Below are 25696 nucleotides of genomic sequence, written 5' to 3' on the forward strand. Positions count from 1 at the left end.
TTTGTGCCGGATTTGTGTTTCAGAGATTCCCTGAAGAGCAAAAGCAAGAACAGAGATCTCAGAGAGCCCGCTGAAATGATCAAGTTCTCCAAGGTGCTTTCTCCTCGCTATAACTTAATTTACATATCAAATATATCTTCTGTATGTTGTAATGAGGTGTATTAAGCTGTTTGCCTGACACTTTTTCTCCCTCGCAGGTCCCTCTGACTGAGTCTCTGATCGAGTTTATGGATCCAGCCATGAACAGAGTGGCAGCTGATCTCTTCCTGTGTAAGTTTTCACCTTCTCCCATCTCTCCTCATAATTACATCATCTTATTACATCATCTCATTACATCACCTTATTACGCCCGGGCTCCGATTCATCCTCGGTTAAAATGAGACTTTGAATTCTCAAGTGCTGGATATCTCTGCAAAATATCCTACTGGATACTTAAATTATTGTTGACCTGCGTGAGTGTGTGTGTGTGTGTGTCCTGGTTGTGTAATTTGTGTAGCGGTGATGCGTTTCATGGGTGACTCTCCATCGAGGGGACTGACAGAACAGGAATTGGTCAACATTGTCCTCAAGGTAAATACACACAGTCTCTTTCTCTCCAAAGCTACTATTCTCCTTGACAGTTTCCTAATGTTTGTGTGTGTGTGTGTGTGTGTGTGTTGTGTCTCAGCTCATAGCAGAGTTCACCTTGATGAGGGATGAGGCTTACTGCCAACTCCTCAAACAGCTTACGGCTAACACCAGCTCCAAACCGTAAGTCCACTTTCCCACAACAACTCCAACCCACTCTGCGCTCTTCTTTCTTCTCCTGTAATCCTCTGCGTGTGTGTGTGTGTGTGTGTGTGTGTGTGTGTGTGTGCGCTCTGGTGTCGTTCAGTGATAGTTGCCAACGAGGCTGGAGGCTGCTGTACATCCTGACCGCCTTCCATCGCTGCTCTGAGGTCCTCAAGCCCTTCGTGCTGAAGAACCTGCAGCAGGCGTCCCGCTGCGCCGGCGTGCAGTATCAGGGTAACGACACCGACCCAATCAACCAGGTGTGAGTCTGCGGTGCACGTGAGCACGTTAACGCCGACGCCATCTTTGTGCGCCAGGCATCGCTAAAGCGTGTGAGCAGAACCTGAAGAAGACGTTCCGGTACGGCGGCCGCACGGTTCCACCCAACGGCATGGAGCTGAAGGCCGTGATGGTCAGTGCTCCAGAAGTATTCAGATCCTTTACGGAAATAAAAAATAACGTGTAAAGATAAATAAATGATGAATGTCTGCCTCAATCCATGGAGCAGTAGGATTGGCCACTCGTTGTGCAGGATAGCCACATGTATATATTATAGTGTGAACATTATTGATATAAACTGCACATTAATCTGGAAGGACAAGGAAAAGTCCAGTGATAATCTATTTTATTTATTCATTGTTAACTAATCTCATGGAAGGATTAAATATATATCTTTTCTCTGCGTATTCAAAGCGTCGTCCTCTGTGCCACAGAGCTCCATTGTTGTCCAAAAAACGATTAAAAGCACATTAAGGAAACGTTACAATGAACACGGCCACTGAAGCCTGACAATAGCCCCCAAAACTTCACGATTAATGTCATTTTTAAGATTTATCTCGGAACCACTTGACGTTTGGCTGAGTATCTCAGAGCAGGGAAGTCAAAACGTGATAAGAGACAAAGAAAAATGTAAAATATCAACATCCTTATCCTTCAACCATGAATTTCTGCGTAGTTTAATTAATAATATGATAAATCCCATCTTCAAAACGAATGCTCTATTTCGTACATCAATTCTTAATGCAAAGCACAATTATCTCAGCACATAAAAGCTTGGCTTGAATAAAGTCCCCCCCCCACTGCAGATATATGTCGGTTTATCTGTGTTACTATACGAGTGTGTGCTCATGCTTCCTCAGGCGGGACGGAGTTCAAAGCGTCAGCTGTTCCTGTTTCCTGGAGGCATCGAGCGCCACGTGAAAATCAAGACGTGCTCCGTAAGTGCCCCGCGAGCAGCTCGGCGCCGCCGGCGTCTCCGAGGAGGCGGCCGGGCTCCGTGTTGATGCCGCTGTGTCTTCCAGGTTGCCCTGGAGGTGATTGAGGAGCTGTGCTACGAGATGGGTTTGCACAAATTGGAGGCCATGGAAGAATACGCCATATTTTTAGTCACCCACAAAGGTGTGCTCGTCCTCTCTCTCTCTCTCGCACAAACACACGCAAAACATTGTACGATTGCACACGAGCCGTCCTTCTCGTCGGCGTCGGTGAAGCAGAGCCGCTCACAGATCACGTCTCGGGCCGCTCTCTGGTTTCGAAGCGGCGGGAGAAAGTCACACACGAGTCCCGCGAGAGTCTCCATCTGGAGCGGCGCGGCCGAATAACGACGCGCGGCTCGATGTCACCGTTTCATTTCCGATGACGATGTCACCAAACGGAGTCCTCTTTCCCTCCTCGTGAAATGTTAATGTGCCATTCACTTGCACGCGGTGAATAGATAGAGAGATGTATTGAAAACCACGATGCACAAACTGGCAAACACACTTAATGAACACAAAGGCAACTTGCATGTTTTCTTAAACTATTTTTTTTTCCCTGATTGAATGCAGAAGCAGCTTTTTGTTGTGTTTCTTGTTGCTTTGCACACGTATGTCAGATTCATTTGCACGCCGACGTCGTCCCCCGAAGCATCGATACGGGACTCTGTGCATTCTGTTGTTGTTTCCTCTCCTCCCGGAGCATTAAATATCTCTGCATGACATCGGCTGGCAGCTGCCGTCGCTGTTGAAAAGCTCAGCAGCTCACGCAACATGTGTCTACACAAGTATTAGCCTGATGCTCATGTCAGCGGTTTGTGTTGGGTTTAAAACCCTTCATATTGACAAATATTATTCAGCTGCGGAGTAGATTATTATCCAAATCTCTGGGTAATTTGTGTGTAATTTTCATTTGTGTGCGTGTAGGTCAGAATGTGCGTCCTCTGAACCGACACGAGTACATCCTGGATGTGGCGACGGAGGCCGAGGCGGTGGACACCAGCTACAGCTTCTGGTTCCGACGGGTCGTCTGGACTCAGCCGCTCGCGTTTGAGAACGAGTTCTGTGTCGCCACGCACTTCAACCAGGTCACACGGCTGGAGTTTCACACACGCGGTGCTCGTTACCGACATGAGCGCACGTGACCGTGACTGTGTGTGTGTGTGCGTGTGTGTGTGTGTGTGTCTGTCTTTAGATCCTGCCGGACTACCGTAAAGGCCTGCTAAATGTTCTAACACATGGAAAAGTGAGCGATCAGCAGTTCCACCAGATCTCCAAACTGGCGGCTCTGCAGCACAGAGCCAAAGACAGCGTCTTCATCCCCAGCATGTGAGGACACAAACTCCATTTAGTTTAGAACTTTATCAAACATATTGCTGGGTTCACTTACAGCTGAGGGTGTAGCAGAACAAACTTATTGTTAAAAGTCAAGAATTGTTCAAATAGAGAGAAGATAATGGATAATTTCAATATTTTGCAACCTGGACTGATGGGGACAATGATTTTTTAAGTAGAATTAAACGAGAATGCTAAAGGTAAATAAAAAATGTTCTATTTCTCTGGAGGTTCCTTTCCATATATAAATCTGTCAGTGGCAAAAATAAGCAGCTTTTAGTGGATGAGGAATTGCCCGATGTAATTACATTACAGCTTGTTTAGTGTCTGCAGTGTTCTTGTTCAACACTGGACCAGTTTAAAAAATCGGTGTCCACATTAGTCATTTAGGGTAAATAGGTTGAAAAATACCAAAGTTATTCTTAAATACAGAGGGTTACACATATATATATATATATATATAAATATATAAATATGTACTGTATATTGAGCCCTTCTGGTTTTAATACGTTCAACACAACGGCCTCCAGATTTTCATTTTTGCAATTAGAGCAATTAAATTATGTTTATTTATTATTTCAGGGTGCATTTAACCTTCCCTTTTTCTCTATTAACACCAATCCAGTTTAATTTGAAAATGTAACGTGACTGAAATATCAAAATGAAATGAGCATACATTTCCCGTAAAAAAATCCATTTTTACCTGCAGGTTCATTATTTTTGCTAAATCAATCTTAAGCGGAGCTTCTGCTTCAGCACATTCACTGCAGGTGCACATTACATCTATGGGCATGTGTTGTTGTTGTTGTTGTTAAATGTTGTATATTTTATTATTTAGGTGTAATGTGGACAACTTGGATAGCTTTTACAGTCCAGCAGCGCTAAAGCTGCAATCCATGTTTTCTACATTTTGAATTCAGCGCTGATATTCAACAACCGTACAGGAAGAAAGTATTTGTTGAGGAGAGAATGCAGTCAATAAATGTTGTGTTTTAAATAGTGTACACACACACACACACACAGAACAGCTCACAGAGTAAAATCATAAATGTTAAGAAATCCCTGAATGAAGCTGACTCCTGTTTATCTTCTTCTCTCCTCTAGACATGAACTATCGGAGTACATCGCCACACCTCTTTTTAAGAAGCAGCCACCCCAGCAGTGGGTTACCATGGTGACGCAACACGTGCAGCAAGTGCAAATCCTGAGCCCGCACCAGGCCAGAGCACAGTTTATGGGTAACATCTCCTGTTCACATAAAGGCACTGCAGGTCAAACTAATACTTTATTTTTATTCGTGAAATTGATTTTGGCTGAACTCGTCAGTTTTTACCCATTTTCTCTACACCTTCTACGTCTGGACTCCTCCGTCACCATATGTGTAGGATGGTTAAACACTCCAATTTAACCTTAAGTTGAGATAGGTTTGTCAAGTATTGTTTCCAGAGTCAAGAATAAACGGTGGAGCACAACCGATCATCGGATGAATCTTCACATTCACAGGAACTGAAGAAATGCTGCAATGTTAACGTGTAAATTTGAACTGTTTTAAGGATATTTTGATAATACAGAACATATGTGTGTCTTAAAGAGCTGCTCCAGGGATTCAGTGAGATTAAACAAACCCGAAGCAACAGAGGCTAAGATTCATTGACTTTTAGTCTCTTGTATGGGTAGAATCCTCAAAACACCACATCCCATATTTCCCATAATGCATCTCAACCTATGACTGATGACATCACCAGGGTAATTTGGACTAATCCCTTCCACAGAAGACATTTACAACTTTTTTTCTCAAGCTTTAAAAATGCATTTTTTTGTCCATATGCTATGAACACAAATGTGACCATCCGCACTTACCGTGGGGTACATTGTGTGTACATTGTGTGTCTTTGTGCGTGCAGGGCTGATCAGTGCGTTCCCCATGTTCGGCTCCTCGTTCTTCTACATCCAAAGCAGCAGCTCCACCACCTTCTACGCCCCCTGCATCGTTGCCGTAAACCAACACGGCCTCCACTTCCTGCACAAAAACACACACGTAAGAGTCGAGTCACATAGCAGTTTCAGCCCTGTGTTTTTTTTCTTCATATTCACACACATATATATAATATATAACACTTGGTCTCTGTGACGCAGGAGCTGATGGCAGCGGTCCCCCTGGTGGAGGTGCAGTCCAGCCGCACCCAGAGGCCCACTGCTGGAACAAGCTACCCGTATGTAGACCTGACCCTGGGGGACATGAACACACAGCGGGTCATTCAGCTGCAGCTGGAGCAGGTATTACGCAAACAGACGAGGACCCTCTTCAGAGGCCACGCGGGATCATTTGCCGTGTCGAGCGGAGGAGTCGCTACGTTACTGCGCTCATGTTGCCGCTGTTTGTCCACAGGGCCTGGAGTTGTGTCGAGTCATCGCCATGCAGGTGGAAAACATGATGTCCGTGCGGGAGAGGCGACTCACCCTGCCACCCAGTGAACTCACCATGTTATAGCACACACAGTCGCATGGACACACTAATGCAGAGGAAACCTTTATAAATAGACTACCTCTTCTTGCCTTCAGGGGTTCTAATATCATATGTGAATGCATAAGTGGACCCCGAAGTCAGTCTCACTTTTACTAGATTATCATACTGCATTCACTGAACAAAGTGCAGACTGAAGACAGTGAAAAGTAAATATCAGTTCAGATTGAAACCTTTATACTTGCTACTGTAGTTTTGATTGATGAAACATTAGAGACTTTTTAGAATGTACAGAAACTGTTAATGAACAGTGAGGCAGCTTCACGGGCCGTGCCTTGTCATTACAACGTTTTATAACTGATATCCAACATGTTTTTTAATTTATTTTTATTTATACAGTTTATCAGAAAAATGCAATGTTAGTCAAACAGTTGTTGTATTCAACCAATGTTAATGCATCGATGTTCTTGTTTTGTAAAGAATATTTTATCTAAATAAAATCAGCTATTTTAAAAGAGAAATATGAGCATTGCTGCTGTCTATTGATAAAAGTATTTTTGTAAAGAGGTATCGGTATAAATGCCACAACTGAATGTTTTAATATGCATAAAACTCCAAAAAACTTCGGAAATATGTTATTTATTTTCATGATTGTTTATTTTTTACATTTCACAACAAATTGCTTCATCTATAAAACGCCCAGACAATTTCGAATAATAAATTGGCCAAATTGATCATTTCAGAACTAAATCATTAAATGAATTTGCGTAAACATATTTTAAAAATACATAATTGTTCAGTGTAACTTTAGGTCTATAACTGGGTGAGTTATGGAAATAAACTAAACATGTTATAAAAGATTTTACAAATCTAAATAAATAAACAGTGTTACTTTAAACACCAGTATTGTACTCCAGCAGTGAATTTGTGCAAATAAATTTATATTTTTCTCTTACTTATGCGTAAATATTAGTATTTGCATAAGTTTCTCTTCACAGAAGGTAGGCTACAACAATAATTAAGTATACAAATACAGTTTATTATTATGATAGATATCAAAACGATAAATAATTTTGTAAAAATTTAAATGACAACCTTAAATAAACATTGTGTACTTTCTGAAGTAAACGAGACCTCAGTTGGGACCAAATTAGCAATCGCTTTATAGCTCGGCTCCAAAAATGGATTCATGCGCGTGTTGGCCGATCAGGTCACGTGAGAATCCCTCCCCAAAACTGGCAGGTCACCACTGAGCATGCGTCGATCTGTGGCAGGTTCCACGAGTTTATTTTTTTTTTCTGAGGGGAAAAGGGCTACGGCGGTCGAAGCTCGCGGCGAACACAACCATGGTTTTCCTCTCGAACCCTCGGAGTCCGCGCGAGAGTGGACACGTCTCCGGTGCACCGGGGTCCGGAATTTAACGGACTCACACGTGAAATGTCGCTGCGTCGGTTCGTCGGTATTTCCAAGAAGTGACGGACAGATTGAGCCAGGCTAGTCTAAGCTAACGTTAGCCAGCTCGTAGCCAAGCAACGTAGGATAGCGGCCGTTAGCCGTTAAACCGCCGGCTGACTGCTTCTGGTGGAGACGCGTTCAGGTGATATCGGACACACGGATTGGCATATTTCACACTACGGTTGATGTTTCATTGCGCGGACGAGGACTTTGCCTTAGCTACACGTCAGCGCGTGTGTGTGTGTGCGGGTCCCTTAAGATAGTCCCCCGTCAAAGACTCCTGTTAAAGTCCGGTTTATATTAAAAACAAGTCCGTTAAAACGGTGCGGAGATGCGGCGCTGATACGTTAGCTAGCCGTTAGCTCCGGAGCTCACGTCGCACTTCGCCCAGTCGGGTTTTTTGGAGGGGGGGGTGGGGGTGGCTGACATGGCAGCCAGCGGGTACTCTGACCTGAGGGATAAGCTCAAATCCATGACTCCGCATCGAGACGAGGTGAAGAACAAATACGTGGACGCGGAGAGCAACGGGAAGGGAAGCGGGAAACGCAAGTTCCGGGAGTCCGACGATGACGAGCAGCACGGGCACAGCGACGACAGCGCGGACAGCCGGGAGCAGGAGGCCGGCCGGGTGAAGGGCAGCATCCTGCAGGAGAACATCTTCACGCCGGAGGAGTGCGCCCTCATCGAGGAGAAGATCGACGACGTGGTGGCCAAGGGGGAGGCGGGACTTTACCGCGAGCACACGGTCGACAGGGCGCCTCTCCGCAACAAGTACTTCTTCGGCGAGGGCTACACGTACGGGTCCCAGCTGGAGAAGCGGGGACCGGGCCAGGAGAGGCTGTACCCCAAAGGAGAGGTGGACGAAATCCCGAGCTGGGTGCACGAGTTGGTGATCAAGCGCCTGGTGGCCAGCGGAGTGGTCCCGGAAGGGTTCGTGAACAGCGCGGTCATCAACGACTACCAGCCGGGCGGCTGCATCGTGTCGCACGTGGATCCGCTGCACATCTTCGCGCGGCCCATCGTGTCCGTGTCCTTATTCAGCGACAGCGCGCTCTGCTTCGGCTGCCGCTTCCAGTTCAAACCGATCCGGGTGTCGGAGCCGGTGTTCACCCTGCCCGTGAGGAGAGGCAGCGTCACGGTGCTCAGGTGAGATCTTGTGTGTGTGTGTGTGTGTGTTGTCCTGCCGCATTTGATTGCGTTGCCGTTTGTATTTGTGGCTCACGGCATCGTTCTCTCTCAGTGGCTACGCCGCCGATGACATCACCCACTGCATCCGCCCACAAGACATCAAGGCACGTCGTGCAGTCATCATACTGAGAAAGTAAGTCAAAAGTGCCAATTCTTTCCAAAAAAAGGGAATTATTTAGTCGTAAATCTCTCTAATCCTCGCTCCCTCCTCTTTTTTGGCCAGGACCCGACCAGATGCTCCTCGACTGGACTCTGAAATCTCTTTTCCCGTCGAGAGACCGGCTCCTCTGAAAGCCAAACGCTCTCATCATCATCGCAGAGCCGATCCTGACGCTGCTCGCAGGTATACAGACGCACCACATGTCTTCACGGGGCCCAACAGACCTGTGGAAAACCTACTATATTTGCATAAACTAAAAAGTTAGACCATATCTAAAGGAGACCTATGGACGGACAGTCAGTCGATCTGAAAGTCGCACATCATGTTAAGAGCCACTTAACTAACATCAGAGGGAAGTGTGATATATTTTCCTTATTAAGCATCAAAGAAACTTGTAAATAGCTGCATACCAGCAACATGATGCACAACTGCTGAACGAGCAGCCGTGGTAGAAAAGAGTAACACTAATTGTAATTCTTTCCCCTTTAAAAATCACAGTTTACTGACTCCATTTCCCCCCCAAAAACACTTGTCTTTCCGTTATTATGGCGCATCACATAATTAGATCCACCGGGTATTGAAGGTTTTTTTAAGAAAAGAAATGCAGCTATCATTGATTTTATTGACAGAGCAGGGGATGCAATCTCCGAGGGCTCTGGCAAAAAACTTTTGCAGGAATGCCACCTCGTCTGACCAGGCGCTGCATCGGCCAATCAAATGTGTTCAAGCACATATTCCTGTTTGATTATTTTGCGATGCTGTTTTTCTACTGCTTACCTCCCAGATCATCGCAACGAAAGACGAGCACCAAAATCCTCTCCCGTTACATTATAATTACCGTGAAGTGTTTTGGCGTCTGACGAGCCCTCAAACCCTTGGATCTGTTTCTCGAGTCGTCTTGGCGCGATCATATTTCATCCTCTCACTGGAACCTGAAACTAACATTCCGCCCTCCCCAACAACGCAGCCCCGGGCATTTTGTTAACGTCGGGCCGCTTTCAGGTCGCTCACTGAGATGTACTGACACACTGACGACGGAGCCAGTCGGACCGAACGTAGTCTGGACGGAGCCCAAATGTTAATGAATCGGGTCTCGCTTATAGGAACCAAGTGGACCGGTCCGTCGTGTCTGAATGAGTACTGTGCTCACTTTTATGTGACAAGAAAATGCACAGAGAGAAATGTGTGCCTGGTTTTTCCTTCTACAATTCCTGTAAGGTTTGTATTCTGGCCTCAGATCTTTTGCACAAAATCAATTTAATAAACTATGAAAGAGCCTATTTTATACTAATTCAAACAATTTTCCACTTCAAATGTAATAATCAGACCGACACTTCTTGTAACTGTATTTCCCATTTCGTGATGAATCCCCATACATGTGTATGGGCGAATAGGAATGAACCGGACTGACATTCAATGCTTGTGCCCTGTCGTACGATATGAAACGGGCAGCTGAATTCGCCACTCTAATAACATTTAAATGACGAGATTAGTATGAGAATGTATCCGTGGACTCGCTGAGCGGCCCTCACGCCCACAATGGTCATTAATTAAGACTTCAAAAGCAAAATAATTAAAAATCCATCAGCGATGCAGCTCGTGAGAGAACAGACAGCCCTCTTCTGGCTGTCATCACATTTTAAACTCGCTGCTCTCTTTCCCTCACAAGTAAATGTGCTTTCGTGCCTGAATGAATCCGCGAGGAACATTAACTCAAGTCCCCTGTGTTTAAATGACACAAAGCCATCAGTTAAACAGACGGATGAAGCCGGTAATGTTAAATATTGTCTGAAAAGAGCACGGCAACTTCTGAGTCCGTAACGGTGTTCTCACGTGTTCATGTCATTTGCATTAATTAAGATGCAAATCTGACTTGGCGTCTCAATCTTTGTCTCCCCCCCCTCCCTCCCTCCCTTTCCCCGCCAGGCCGCGGGTGCTGGAGATGGACAAAGAGGAGAACAGACACCCGTCAAACTCCTCCCACAACCGCCGGGACAGCATCAGCTCCGAGAGCTACTGGCGACGCGACCAAGAGTCCGAGAAACACCGGGAGAGCTCAGGGCGCAAAGTCAAGATGAGACGCCAATGAGCGCCGCTCTCGCTCTCTCGCTCTCTCTCTCTCGCTCTCTCTCTCTCTCACACACACACACACATGTATACATATAAATATATCTTTTATGTATTTCAATATTGTCATATTCTTTTGATCACTTGTCATTTTTCTCGCTCCTGTTTTTAGTCCCAAGGAGCCACAGTCATCATGTTGATTTGAGTTTGAGGTGCGTTATTTGTTCCTGGCAGGCGAAGTCTCCCAAAGTCCAGAACCTCAAGTTATTAACCCCAGTTCGGCTTTCGTTGTTGATTCACCTTTAATTGAACATTTCTTGTTTCTACGTCCATAGACACTTCAGAAAATGGCATGTATTTTTTGTAACCAAGATGTACAGAACACGAGAGCTAAAAAAAAAAAAAAAGATGTATGTATGGATTTGTACAAAAGAAAACCTGGGCTGTATTCTAACTTGTTATAATGTACAATACTTTTGTATAGTCTTTTGATTGGGGCAACTTTTATGTGGAAAGAAAGGTTTGCTTTTATTGCACCCACATTTCTGATCCTTATCTTTTCGTTGCCATCCCAGATCTCGGTTCACTTTGGCCTCCCTGGCGCAGTTTTAAGTTAAAGCAACTGGCAGACGTGCAGAAATGCTTCCTGCGTTCTGATTTGATCCTGCTGTACGACTCATCTTTGTGGAGGTAACGACACGGCGCAGCCACCAGACGGATGTTTTATGGAGTGCTGAGAACCTCGGGCCTTGTTTTACACTCCGGTTTCGGTTGGAAGTCGCTTACCTTGTAAAGTGACGGAGGATGTTATTGCTGTTCTGTATTAAATCAAATTTTTTCCTCATTTATTCTGGTGATATTTGAACAACGCCGGCCCTTTAACGTCTCGTTCCATGTGTCTCTTTAACACGCGGCGGAGAAGAAAATAAAGCTCGGTTCAAGGCGAAAAAATTCCAATGTTGTATCAGACAAATGGGGATCAGGATTTTATTTCAAGACCACAACTGTGGGCTTATCGCTAAACTCTCCACATTCGACCGCTTTAATTGTTAAAATAATTACGTACTTTCTTTTTCCATGGGACTGGGAATCTTTTTGATGAATTTGAGGAGAGCCAATGTGGTTTTAATGTCGTGTTTTATCAAAGGTGTCAGACTCGGGTCTCAACCCCGCAAACACTTGTTTAACCCTCCTGTTACCTTTTAGGGTCAATTTGACCCCATTCAATGTTTAACGTCGGTGTTCTTTGGGGTCAATTTGACCCCAGGCTGTTTTTCACTGTGTCAAACATATAAGAAATATCAACTTTTTTATATATTTAAAGGGCTATTTAGGTAGTCAACAAAGTACCTCACACTTAAACTTGGGAAACAATAATAATTCTAATAATTTTCTGGAGGTGTTAATTGCTGGGGTAAAATATGTTAGTAAATGTTAAGGTAACAGGAGGGTTAAGAATTTTTTTTAGGGGGTTTTGACTCCAACACTGGGCTATTATCAAAGATAGGTTTCTCTTTTTTCCTCAATTCTCTTGACTATAATGTCTCTTCAACAAAAGACTTTTCTGTTCAACTTTGACATTTTTGGGAACCACTGATATGGCTAGAACATGTCCATCTATGTTAAAACAATACAGTATATACTGTATGTTAGTCCAGGCGTGTTCCAGGTTTTCTGTCCACCTCGGTGAATGTTCCGTCATTCTTTGAGGCCATATTGAGCTGGAAGGTACACCTAGTGGAGAAGTTATGCCCTCATCCTCATTAAAACAGTGTGGGGCTTTGGATTAGTTGTTTTATTAATTAATGTTCATTTGCATTTCTAGGATCATATTAATAAAGTGTTTTTTACTCACGGTGAGAAGTCAAAGTGAAAACAAGTTTGGACCTTTGCAATTCAATTTTCCCTTTTAGTTCCCGAATCTGTATATATATGTTTGTATATTATGCATCCCCTATATTTCCAGAAAGTTATTTATAATTCAATAAATAGAATATTTAAAATGTATTGGCGTTTAAATGTTTTTAAATTGTAGAATCAAAGGTAACGTGGACTCTGACCCAATGAACTAAATCAAAAGATAACCACAACTGAAAAGGAACAATAGCCTCCTTTTATTTGTTTTTACTTTTTCAAATTGAATTAGATCCAGTCTCGGTTTAACCAAATGATAATGTGGGTACAGATTGGCAATCTGATTAATTGGCAGCATGTTTGGAAAATGAATTCTGAGATAAGAGGTCAAAGTTCGTTCTTCACCATGGAAAAGCGGTTTGAGTTTGTAATCTATACTTAAGTAAAAGTAGCAATACTGCACTATTAAAATACTCCACTAAAAATAAAGTGCATTCAAAATGTAAGGTAAATGTACAGACTCATAATGGCAGCCGTCAGTTCTATTATTACATTATTGGATCAATTGAATATATAAGTGCTACTTTAAAGCTGCCTTTTTCTAGGTGGAGCTAATGTTAATTACGTTATGCACTTTTGCCAGTTTAATATGTAACCGGATATATTTTATAAACTAATCCTATATTTTTTTTAATGCAAATTCTTCATTTGAAAAGTTTCTTACAGCTCTTTTAAATAAATGTAGTGTAAAGTAAAAAGTGCAATACTTTTCTCCAAAATGTGAGAAGTAGAACTATCATAACATGGAGATAAGTACCTAAACAATTTAGTAAAATCATTTGGTAACTTTCGATGCCAGATTGTAGTTGCAGTTTTTTCTTGTAGTGAGATTGTTCCAGATATAATATATCGGTTTTGGATGTTCCGGAGCTTCTCCTGTGACTCCGCTCCTCTCTACCGCAATTAAAGAGGAGAAGAAGAAAAAGAACAAGAAGAAGAAGAAGACATCCGCTGTTAGCTAGCTGGCTGAGCTATGTTTACTTTTTGTCCGTGAACAATTGAAAGTAACTTCACGCCTTGTTGTTAAATACGTATTTTATCGAAAGACTAATGTTGTACTTCTCTGCGCACTAAGTGGTAAGTGTACTGAGGAGTTGTGGACTGCTAATGTCCGCTGGTTGTTAACTAACTAAGTCATCTTTACTAACTGACGTTAGCTGCGACCAGCCGAACACAGCCGTTTGTTCGTTTATCTTCGCGCCGCTAAACTTCGTCGGTCACGTCGGGTTAACTAGACGCACATTTGTCGATTCTACGTGAGCGACGTCTGTTGACTGTATTGCAACACTGGTGCTCCGGGTTAACTGTCGACTTTCAGCCGAACGCGCCTGTTGTCCTGGTTACGACGGCTGTTGAAAAAAGGACAGTTGAGGACAACTGCTGACGTCACAGAGTTGTCCTCGACTGTCCGATGTTCAACAGCCGTCGTTACTACGACAACAGGCGCGATCGGCTGAAAGTCGACAGTTAACACGGTCACCTGTTGTAACGTAACACCGGAGAGAATGCCAGGTGGACGATAACGTAAACAACTTAAATGCGTTAAACTCGAAATGTCAGAATTCCTGCCTCGGGGATTACGTGCCGTTATACTGCGTAGAAGAAGCCATAATGTTGTCTCACCTTTCGTTGTATCGCAGTGCTGCCACCTTTGGCCAGTACAGGATACCACAAACACAAAATAAGTGTTTCATCTGTACGATTACTTTGTTACTACCCCATATAGAGAGACTGCTTCTACAGTAACAGCCTGGTGGAATATAACGCTGCTCATGCTACACAATCTGCAACTTTCTTACTAGATTAGTAGTTTTTTTCAAGCTAGAAATGTCTAAATACACTCTGTTGGACTACTAGGATATGGTACAGCCCCCTTGCACTGTTTGGAAGCAGCGAAAAGCATATTGTGTAAGAGCATTATTACCGTAGCATTGAAAATGCGGAAGGTTATGTTTTGATCGCCGTGTATTTGTATGCGTGCGTGCGTGTTATTCGCATAAGTCAAAAAGTATTAAACTGAATCGCATGGAATTTGGTAGGATGATTGGTTATTATCCGGGGACCATTTGATTCGATTTTGGGATCGATCGGGTCAAAGGTCAAGGTCACGAAAAAGTCAACATCATCTTTGAATCGCATGAAATTTGGTGGGATGATTGGTTATTATCCGGGGACCATTTGATTCGATTTTGGGATCGATCGGGTCAAAGGTCATGAAAAGGTAAAAATCTTCTTTTTACCAATTATTATCCAATTGGCATGCAACTAATGCCAAAATGTTCATAATTCAATGCCCAATCTTGTGATATGCGAAGGTATGCGCTCTACCGAGTGCCCGCTCTAGTTAACTGAGTATATATGTATCAGCTCCTCCATTTGTTTGCAGCTACAATGGGCTCAACTAAAACCTGTCAACATCAGGAGTTCTCTGGTAGACCTGACGGTAATGTAGCTCACATCAAAACGCAAAGTGAACTCTCCTCTGACGTTGAAAGTGTCACCTCAGTACTGAACGTGCTGCAGAAATTTGTTGTGCTGTAACTTGACAAGCGAGGCTGTTCTATATGTGACCCAGCGGGTCTGACTCAGGCATGTATTGGGTCTATAAATAGAGCGTGTCTCCATTCTTGGGATCCGGTACCTCGGGCAAAAAGAGAGGAGACTTACTCGTTTGAAATGGCTTTAAAGTCTTGTCCCGTGGCTATTTCTGGATATCAGGTGCTTGGAGCTAAATAAGATAAGCACAGGGCACACGGTCAAGTTTATATCATGTTTACATGTCAGAATATGGCTTTAGCTTTGAGAAGCATTGCACGGCCGCAGCCTCCTACGTCCTGATCACAGGTTTTAAAGTCAGACGGGCAGCTGTTCTCCCAAAAAGAAAATATTACAGAAAACATTTTGATATGCAATGGTGCCTGCATTATACGTGTGTCACTGGATGTTTATTGAAACACTGCAATGAAACTCAACCATTGTTAAACAATTAGATTTATTATATTCCTAATAAAAGTCAAACCAAAATGTCTCCAGTGAGAATTTGCCGTCAACTTCTCCGGTACCGAAGCAGCCGAGGGAAACGAACCGACAGCGCAGTTCCCACATCCTTTTTACGAGTAGAACGCATGTCTGGTTATTCTGTGAGCTTCCTGTTTATAAAACAACCACATCTGTTAAATGACTAACATATTATCTGCTCTGTGTTTAAGGCCAATAAGAGGGTTTTAATTTTTCCAAAACTGAACTTGCCATCAAAGATGAAAGATGGGAAAATTGCACTAATTAGCCAAGTCTCTATTATTTCCATAGCCTAATATTTAAAAAATGGCATCAAGGGGATTTACAATCCATACAGCATAAAATAATATTCTTTAATCAATAAAAGATAACTTTTCTTCATGTAAACTGCATTTCTTAACCCTCCTGTTACCTTCGGGTCAATTTGACCCCATTCAATGTTTAACGTCGGTGTTCTTTGGGGTCAATTTGACCCCAGGCTGTTTTTCACTGTCAAACATATAAGAAATATCAACTTTTTTATATATTTAAAGGGCTATTTAGGTAGTCAACAAACAAACACAAAGTACCTTACACTTAAACTTGGAAAACAATATTAATTCTAATAATTTTCTGGAGATTTTAATTGCTGGGGTCAAATTGACCCCAAGGGTAAAATATGTCAGTAAATATAAAGGTAACAGGAGGGTTAAACATTGAATGGGGTCAAATTGACCCTAAGGCAACAGGAGGGTTAATACATCAGAGACTGTATTGAAACTCCACTTAAAAGCAATTTGTTTCTCAGATGTTTTGCTCGATGAACAACTCAATCAAAGCTTTATGTTCCTCTATGATTCTGAAACGAGTTACAACCATGTTTATCAAAGTGACGCTGCTTTACATATCTTTGTATTTCTTTTGACACGTTCACGAGTTCTTTAACAGAAAGGGAAGTTATTCTCGGGGACATTATGAGAACTATAGACTGAGAGGTGACCCATTATTTTCCTATGATATGCCAGTTATAAAGGCGTTTGCATTTGTTTGTTTCTCCGCTCATTCAGCCAGATTTTTTACTTTGTTTACTTTTCTACCTGTCGGTGTGTCTTGAAAAATATTATTCTGCTGCCCGTCCTGTCAGTTTGTCTCATGGGTTATTCTGACTTCTTGACATTTATGTTTCTTCTTCAGCTCCATCCCACGATTTCCAGGGATTTCCTTTTCCCTCTACCTGACAGTTATGTCTCGTTACTCTCTGCCCACTTGAATTTATGTTATGCGATCTCCTTTCCCCAAGGCGTACCACAAAGAAAGGAAGCGATGAACTTCCAGGGCAGTCGTAGGCGAGGAGAGGATGTCATCGCCATGGTGATTGATTTCCTGCTGTCTAATGCCCAGCTGGTTCTGGGAGTCGGTGGCGCCGCCGTGCTCGGAATCGCTACTCTGGCAGTGAAACGGGTCAGTGCTTTTCTTCTCCAGGTTGTTAGTACCACGTCATTCATAGGCACACATCACCCGTCTGTATTTGAAGACATTCATTACTGCAAAGATTTAGACCTGGGCACAAAAAAAAGTGCAGTAAAGCTCTGGATTCCTTATTAATCTTTAATGCACAAGTGCGACGCTAGCACACAAAAAATTAGTATGTCCATTCAGTTGTTTTGGATAGATTGGCAGTTAATCCTCCAGCTTTTTTTTACCTTTTTAGAATGATTTAATGGCAAATAAATAGACTATAGTACCAAAACTACTCATTTTTTAGACTAAATCATTTCCAATCTACAGTATGGGGTCTGTATTCCAATCCAGGAGTAGGGCCTGAATTAGAATTGTAGATCAGAGTATTGGGTTTAAATGATTGCTGTTTATAAACTAAGGCGGACAAAAAACTAGTTGATTAAAAAATATATATTAATATGAGTGTAAATCTACTGCAAATTTATAAAAAAATGCATTTGGAAAATGGTAAATTGTACGTCATGGACTAAAGTATGCAGAAATCCCTGTCTACGGTTATCTGTGTGCCTCTTCAATCTGAATTGGCTTACCCGCGGGTCATGGCAGTATTTGCACACGGCACTATCAGTCATGTGACGATGGGTGTTTGTGTTTAGCTGATCGAGCGCGCGGGCCGTGCAGCTGACGATGACGAAAAAGCGAAGCAGAAGATGGCCGAGAGCTGGGAGGAGTTGAGTCTGGCCTCTGCTTCCCCAACTATGATCAAGAAGGGCATTGAGGAAGTGGTGATGAAACATGTTGCCAAGGCAGCCAGACAGCATAAAGGTGTGTGTGTGTGTGTGTGTGTGTGTTACATACCACATCCAAATGACACGCACATAAATATCTGCGAGGTGTATATAAGGCATATGCTCTGATCGTCATTGTATTTACTTGACAGCAGTTTTCATCTTTTTCAGCTGATCTTTCACAACAGCCTCAGACGTCCTCTCCGGAGGCGCCGTCCAAACCCGAGTCAAAGTCCGAGAGAGCCCAGCTGAGCGTCCTCAGTTTGCAGGTAGGCGCTCACATGTCGGCCTCCGAGCTCTCGAAGGCAGAGAAGACGCATTCGGTCTCGGCGGCTGCTGTCTCTGCGTTTACGCGCTCGTTCATTTATGCGTGTGTAACGTGTTTTATTTTAAAGCGCAGCGCTTGGGGGCTACGCATTGTTACGCACTGGTGAGGCTGCACAGAGCCCCGAGAGCCCCGCGTCACGACGATACTGTGTGTGCTTACGCACTGGCTGCGTACAGGAAGTCAAACGAGCATGAAAGCCGCTCTGAGTTGGTGTGCAGAACGCCCACGTGGGCAGAGCGGTGGTGGATTGTTCTAGATGAGCTACACGAAACAATTTGTTCAGTCGATGTTAGCAGAGCAGCTGCAAACGCGTGACTGGACATGAGGGGATTTGAAGAAATGAGATTTGCTTCTGTAAATTGGATCATCTCGATTTTCTATTCTGCATCCCAGGACCAATGCTTTTACAAATAACACTGGGATGTGTACATCTGGTTAAAAAACAACAACAATACTTTTAATATTAATTACTTGTTTCTGAAAAGGTGCCACATGTGAGTCAGCGGTGCAGGTGTCTTTCTTTTTTTGTCACCACACCATATCCACGTTGTTTGATGAAGCCTCAAAGCTTTTAGAACCACAACTACGGTCATTTTATTGTTCTGACCATAAATCTAAATAATGATAATAATCAGTTTAGGAACAAAAGGTCCTGCGCTCTGACTAAGCCCTATAATAATAATAATGGTAATAACAAATATATAAGTCATTCATGAACCAAATTCTTTTTTTTGTTGGCCTGAACAGTCCTCGAGGACTTTTCCTTAAGTCTGTTCTGTCTCTCTGTTGTCACAATACTAACATTATAACTTCTATACGATCAATTGTATATCTCATCACCGCTCAAATATTCTGCTTCACCAGGGAATACGCCCCAGTACAGAAGCTAGGTACGCTCTAACTTTGAATCTGCTTGGAGGCACAGAAAGACCTTAAATATTCTCTTACTCGTGTTTGTTCCAGAGGAAGTTAAAAACATCCAAACTGTTTTGTTACCTTCGTGTTTAGAGGCGTCACCTCGGCATCACAGTAATTGTTCCTCTCTGAAGGAGACAGACATAGTCCAGTAGTCTCCTGCCTGAGCTGTGCAACATAAGACTGTGTGTGTGTGTGTGTGTGTGTGTGTAGGAGCGACTGCAGCTGTTCTATCACACGAGGGTGGCACTAGCTCCAGATGAGGTCCGCAGGGCTCAGTCTCTGGCTGTGGACATCTGCAGTGAGATCCAGGGCTTTCTGCACAGCCGTCTCCCCGACATGCCCCTGGGAGAGATGAGCCTCGGGGGTTCTCTCCTGGACGACCTGCAGGTACACGCACTGTATTCTCTTGTGTTGTCCAGCAAGGTGTGGATGGTTACCACCTGGGTTTGTGTGTGTGTGTGTTTAGGTGGTCAGTGCGGACCACGCGTGTCTGCTGGTGCCTCTCCAGCTGGAAGCCTCTCTGTGGCGTCTCATCCCGGGAGAGGAGACGCTGCTCACACACCCGCTGCACTGGATGGTCCAACGGGTCAATCTGGAATATTTCCCCAAAGGACTCAGCTACTGGGACAGGTGATCACACACAAATAACCCAAATACTTTGAATCTGTCAAGCAGCCTGCACTTTGATATTTCCTTCTATTTAAATAGATCTATTAAAAAAATATATATATATATTTTTAAATACCCTCACAATTTAAATCAACCTTTTTCTCCTTCTAATTATCTCATCATAATTGAGACGAAAGAGTTATATTTCATCCTTTAGTTTATGAAGTGCCCATCACAGCTCTGCAGGGCAGAAGGTGACGTCTTCAAATGTTTAGTTATGTTTGACCAAAAGCGCCAAAATATTCAGTTTACAATGATGTATGAAAGAGGAAAATCAGAAAAGTCCCCTTTGAGATGCTGGAATCATGTGGCAATTTAAATTTGTAATTTTTTTTCTTCTTCTATTGAAAAATTACTTGTATGATAAATAATCAAATTCACTAATTGTTTCAACTAAAAAGTTATTTTTCACGTAACATACGTTCACAGACAGGATCCTTTAAAAAAATTTTTTTTTATATTAACATTGAATCAGATTGAAATGTGTAATATATGAGGTCACTGATTTTAGTTTTAAATCACCATTGACCGACACACATTATTCAGTGTCAAAGCCGATGCTAGTGAGCCTTTGTGATTCTGTTGTCAGTAATCAACTTAATGAGAGCTAAAGGTTTGTTAGAGAACACAATGAGCCTCTCCGTAACCTGGTCCCTCTCTCTTGTCTTGTAGGCACCTGGTGGGCAGTTACCTGTCTGCAGAAGCGGTTGTGAACATGTTCAGTAAAGCTGTGATGGAAACGATGAACTGGCTGTCCATCAGCAGCACCATGGACTGTCTGGTCCGACCTGTGCAGGGAGGACCACACCTGAGACTGGAGATTCGGTGCGTGTCCATCCATCTATTGTTGTTTTTTTAACGATGAGATTCAACTACAAAAGAAGTGCTTGGTGGTTTTTATTAGTTCACTCGGCTGTTTGAATTTTAGATGTCAGTAATAACACAATTATGTAATGGTTGTCGATGCAGTGATTAACTAATGTAAAGTGTTTATTTCAAAATCGTCCATTTATCTGTTGTCTAATATATCTCCCTTGCATTTTTAAGTATCAAGAAGGAAACTAAATAGAAGTCCTTTTTAAATCCCCTGGGTTAAATGGGATCCTGAAAGAAAACCCCTCTCTGTGAACAATGGCTCAAATCCCCATAATGTGATCCGAGTGCACGCAGGAGGAAAGCTCCCGAGGATTAAGGCGACGATCCTACATGGTTAGGTTTAGGAAAAGCTCATGTTGTGGGTTACGGTAAAGTCCAACTGGCAGGAAGCCCGGAGGGCAAACTTCTCCCGTGTGTGAAAGCGTCGCCTCTGGTGACGATCTCCGAGTTATCTCTCAACCCTTCACCCCCCCCCCCCCCCCCCCAGCTATAAGGAGACGCTATAAGCTATAAGTGTTTTGGTTCACTCTCGTTTTGAATGAAAACATTTTGATAACCCCCCCCCCCCCCCGCCCCTCTCCCTGTTACACGATCAACAGACAGAAAATTTAGATGTTTTTCTCAGGACGTGGAAAAATGGAGCTGAGAGTGACGCCAAAAACACATCCAAGACCTCTAAAAACGCATCCAAGACCTCTAAAAACGCATCCAAGACCTCTAAAAACGCATCCAAGACCTCTAAAAACACATCCAGGACCTCTAAAAACACATCCAAGACCTCTAAAAACGCATCCAAGACCTCTAAAAACGCATCCAAGACCTCTAAAAATGCATCCAAGACCTCTAAAAATGCATCCAAGACCTCTAAAAACACATCCAAGACCTCTAATAACGCATCCAAGACCTCTAAAATCACATCCAAGACCTCTAAAAACGCATCCAAGACCTCTAAAAATGCATCCAAGACCTCTAAAAACACATCCAAGACTTCTAAAAATGCATCCAAGACCTCTAAAAATGCATCCAAGACCTCTAAAAACACATCCAAGACCTCTAATAACGCATCCAAGACCTCTAATAACGCATCCAAGACCTCTAAAATCGCATCCAAGACCTCTAAAAACGCATCCAAGACCTCTAAAAACGCATCCAAGACCTCTAAAAACACATCCAAGACTTCTAAAAATGCATCCAAGACCTCTAAAAATGCATCCAAGACCTCTAAAATCACATCCAAGACCTCTAAAAATGCATCCAAGACCTCTAAAAACGCATCCAAGACCTCTAAAAACGCATCCAAGACCTCTAAAAATGCATCCAAGACCTCTAAAATCACATCCAAGACCTCTAAAATCACATCCAAGACCTCTAAAAATGCATCCAAGACCTCTAAAAACGCATCCAAGACCTCTAAAAACACATCCAAGACCTCTAAAAACGCATCCAAGACCTCTAAAAACACATCCAAGACCTCTAAAAATGCATCCAAGACCTCTAAAAACGCATCCAAGACCTCTAAAAACGCATCCAAGACCTCTAAAAACACATCCAAGACTTCTAAAAATGCATCCAAGACCTCTAAAAATGCATCCAAGACCTCTTAAAAACGCATCCAAGACCTCTAAAAACGCATCCAAGACCTCTAAAAACGCATCCAAGACTTCTAAAAACACATCCAAGACTTCTAAAAATGCATCCAAGACCTCTTAAAACGCATCCAAGACCTCTAAAAACGCATCCAAGACTTCTAAAAATGCATCCAAGACCTCTTAAAAATGCATCCAAGACCTCTAAAAATGCATCCAAGACCTCTTAAAAACGCATCCAAGACCTCTAAAAACACATCCAAGACCTCTAAAAACGCATCCAAGACTTCTAAAAACACATCCAAGACCTCTGAAAACGCATCCAAGACCTCTAAAAACACATCCAAGACTTCTAAAAACGCATCCAAGACCTCTTAAAAACACATCCAAGACTTCTAAATACTAGGGCTGTCAATCGATTTAAAAAAAGTAACTAATTAATCGCACATTTTGAAATTCATTAATCGCGATTAATCGCAATTAAAAGTTCATTCTTTTTAAAGACCAAACTTCACAGAGCTGTGTTTTCAAAGAGGCTCCTACATATACAGTGCCAGCGAGGTATTTAATATTGTGGATGATAAATTGTTTCTTCAGTGAAACATCAGATTAGTAAAAAAAAAGAAGTATATTGAGACCCCATTGGTCCTGTCATCTTTAACACTGAACAGCAGAACCAGTGGCCTTGGTAACTGACTGACATTCAAATATGTCACGTTAACCCTCTGGAGGCTGGGGGCATTTTATACATTTTACAAAAAAATGTAACTTCACCTTTTAAAGTCTTTTGCATATGACACACCCCCACGTGTTATACATCAAACATTCCAGAACAATCTCAGCTCTATTCAATGAGGCTCAGTTGTCCTGGTGCCCTGTTCTCTGCTCTCTGACTGACAGGCTGCTAATGAGCCTCACCTGTGAGGTGGGAGGTCCTTTGTGATTTACTGAGTGTTCATTGGTTGTTTTTTCCCCAAAATGTTGACAGACAAACTGATTGACCAATCACGGTGAAGGTTTCGTGTGACGAGTTCTTTCCGCGCCGCGTCACCCGACACGTCGCCCCTCCGTTCCTCTGTGTATCAGAGGGGGAGACGGGAGGAAGGAGGAGCAGGAGGAAACCCGACTGATTCATCCACGAGTTTAAACTGATTTCTGCTCCTTATTTTCGCGGAGAAATAATTGTTTTAAAAACGGAAACAGTGTTAAACCGTACTGCCGCGGTTTGACACTCGGTTTGAGTGTAAAAACTTCAACGAACACCGGAAGTAAACAAAGTTGCGTTAATTGCGTTAAAATATTTTAGTGCGTTAATTGCGTTAAAATATTTTAGTGCGTTAACGCGGCCAAATTAATCGCATAGATTAATGCGTTAACGCTGACAGCCCTACTAAATACACATCCAAGAAATCTAAAAACGCATCCAAGACCTCTAAATAGGAACCAAAAACCCAATCACACAGGTTAATGTCTGCGATCACATCCATCAACCTGCGTGTGTTTTAGATGTGCTCGCTCTCTCAAATGGACTTTTCTCCCGTTGCAATCCTGCAGGCCTGGAAATGAAGCCGGCATGGCGAGCAGCGCGCCGCCCCTGTTCATCTCCATGCTGCCTCTGCTGAGGGAGGAGGACGTGGTTCTGACCGCCCAGCCGGAGCTCACCTCTCCCTGGGTCACCGCCTGGCACATGTCTCTCTACCCGTGGGAGAATCGGCGGCTGACGCAGCTCGACGACGCCGACGGCGGCTACCGCCGCCACGCGCTCAAGACCCTGAAGGCGGTGTGCAGACTGAACCCCTCCCTGCGGCCGCTCGGCGCCGCGCCGCTGGCCAACCTCATCCTGCACCTGAGCGACGGTGAAAGCGACTGGTCCGAGATCAGCCTGCACGTGAGGTTCCAGCAGTGCGTCGCGGAGCTGATTGGCTACCTGGAGCGAGGGGCGTTGCACAGCTACTTCAAGCCAGCTGTCAATCTGCTGAGCGGCTTGTCGGAGGACCAGGTGGACCAGATGGGTTTCATGCTGTACTGCGCTGTGTCAGAGCCTGAAATACTGCTTATGTAACGTGTCTGGACACGGAACACAAGCTCTGACACACACACACACACACACAGAGATCAAAGGAGTCATCTTTCATCGGTCAGCGCTATGACGTTGTGTTCTTCCCCCTGCGTGCTCCCGGTTCTTTAGCTCCTCCGCAAAGGGAGAAGCGGGCGAAACGAACCTCTCACGAGGAAAGGAGGCGTGCCGAGGAAAGGAGCTGTGGGAGTGTTCGTCAACAACATGACTTGATGCTTCAGGATGTGCCTGATCAGAACACCACAGCCACCAAAAGTCTGCATTTAAGTTTGAATGTTTTTTGTTTTCTCACAGGGAGTCGGCGGTGGTCAGCGTGGCCACGCACAGCTCAGACCGAATTACCGCAGAGGTCAGTTTATTGCCTCTGACTCATGGCGTGTGCTCTGCATTAATTTTCCTAAATCTCCTTTAATATAATGTAACTACGCAGGAAATTAATAACCTGCCTAATACCAACCGGTTTTAATGCACTTATAAAAGTATTTAGTTTGTCTAACTTATTTACGCAAAGGGTATATTTTTATCATACTAAAGGTTCCGGTGTGCAGTACTTTTGTCTGGTTTGGTGTTCAGTCTGTTGCCAATTGTATTTGGGTTAACTAACCCTTTATATTATGATTAAAGTTGCCTCAAAATTGTATGCAGTTGCTTTTAAATACTGTGTGAATGTTGTGACCATTTCACTTGCCGAGTGACGGAACATGTATTTTGTGCGATTGAACAGTTTACATACAAATTAAAGCGTTTGTTTAGATTCTTGCTCTGTTGCCCTGAAATCTTTGTTTTAATTGAGTGTCACAAAGACGAGTGATAAGTTTACACTCATGTGAGGGTCAGGGGGTTATCGACCTAACACATGACAATCATCCAGAAACATGAAATGTGGTTGTGCTGTAGTTGTAATGGAACACATTTTAGTATCTATATCATTTGAGGTTGATGATGGTGTCTAGTTATTGTTTTGCGAAGGCCTCGTGTCATTTATAAACTCTTCTTAGTGTGTCTTATTTTTCCATCAACAACACAGGTAGGTTCCCTTTCATTAAAATTGTGACTATATTTCTACAAAGTTGGTCTTTTTGAATTAATTTATAATTACGTGACTCAAATATCAGGAAGAGGAAAATGTAACTCGCACATCGTGAAGCAGTGACAACAAAATAATCTGATTTAGGCCAAATCAAATGTTTGCCTCTTGCTTGCAGTGTGAATTTACAGGTTGTCCTGGTTTATTGACAGCACTACCTTTCTGCAGGTTGCATGCATGGTATGTTTGGCTCCCTGGATTAAAGCCTACAACTGAGTAAATTGGGTTTAAGCCTATTTATTATTGTGTTTCTAATCTCTCTTTGTTCCAGGCCTGAAGGATTTATTGCAGCATTGTTAAAT

At 43.2% G+C, this 25696-nt stretch overlaps 3 protein-coding genes across 4 annotated transcripts in view; all 3 read left to right on the forward strand.

The window, feature by feature from the left end:
- Positions 1-6344, forward strand: part of myo15ab (myosin XVAb) — a 44980-nt gene extending 38636 nt beyond the window's left edge. Inside the window, exons 61-74 of the mRNA XM_056408715.1 lie at positions 24-93; positions 198-270; positions 497-570; positions 668-750; positions 875-1005; positions 1089-1183; positions 1911-1988; positions 2073-2169; positions 2952-3112; positions 3220-3353; positions 4464-4597; positions 5264-5397; positions 5496-5636; positions 5749-6344. Of these exons, the coding sequence (XP_056264690.1) occupies positions 24-93; positions 198-270; positions 497-570; positions 668-750; positions 875-1005; positions 1089-1183; positions 1911-1988; positions 2073-2169; positions 2952-3112; positions 3220-3353; positions 4464-4597; positions 5264-5397; positions 5496-5636; positions 5749-5850 (1507 nt within the window). The 3' untranslated portion in view covers positions 5851-6344. The remainder of the gene's footprint in view (positions 1-23; positions 94-197; positions 271-496; positions 571-667; positions 751-874; positions 1006-1088; positions 1184-1910; positions 1989-2072; positions 2170-2951; positions 3113-3219; positions 3354-4463; positions 4598-5263; positions 5398-5495; positions 5637-5748) is intronic.
- Positions 6345-6981: 637 nt separating this feature from the next.
- On the forward strand, positions 6982-11539 carry alkbh5 (alkB homolog 5, RNA demethylase). Its single transcript, XM_056409181.1, has 4 exons — positions 6982-8424; positions 8519-8599; positions 8690-8809; positions 10553-11539. Exons 1-4 carry the CDS (start codon positions 7706-7708, stop codon positions 10713-10715), a joined length of 1083 nt encoding a protein of 360 aa, XP_056265156.1. The 5' UTR covers positions 6982-7705; the 3' UTR covers positions 10716-11539.
- Positions 11540-13548: 2009 nt separating this feature from the next.
- mief2 (mitochondrial elongation factor 2) lies at positions 13549-25066 on the forward strand. 2 transcript variants are annotated; one of them, XM_056409965.1, is made up of 8 exons: positions 13549-13684; positions 16905-17065; positions 17722-17890; positions 18025-18122; positions 19310-19486; positions 19566-19729; positions 20441-20593; positions 23785-25066. In XM_056409965.1, exons 2-8 carry the CDS (start codon positions 16928-16930, stop codon positions 24290-24292), a joined length of 1407 nt encoding a protein of 468 aa, XP_056265940.1. In that variant the 5' UTR covers positions 13549-13684; positions 16905-16927; the 3' UTR covers positions 24293-25066. The 2 variants fall into 2 exon arrangements, with proteins under 2 accessions (XP_056265940.1, XP_056265941.1); XM_056409966.1 differs by lacking the exons at positions 13549-13684; positions 16905-17065 and having other exon boundaries at positions 17760-17890; positions 18009-18122.
- The last annotated feature ends 630 nt before the right edge of the window (positions 25067-25696 follow it).

This window comes from Pseudoliparis swirei, chromosome 24, assembly GCF_029220125.1.
Source record: "Pseudoliparis swirei isolate HS2019 ecotype Mariana Trench chromosome 24, NWPU_hadal_v1, whole genome shotgun sequence".
Lineage (NCBI taxonomy): Eukaryota > Metazoa > Chordata > Actinopteri > Perciformes > Liparidae > Pseudoliparis > Pseudoliparis swirei.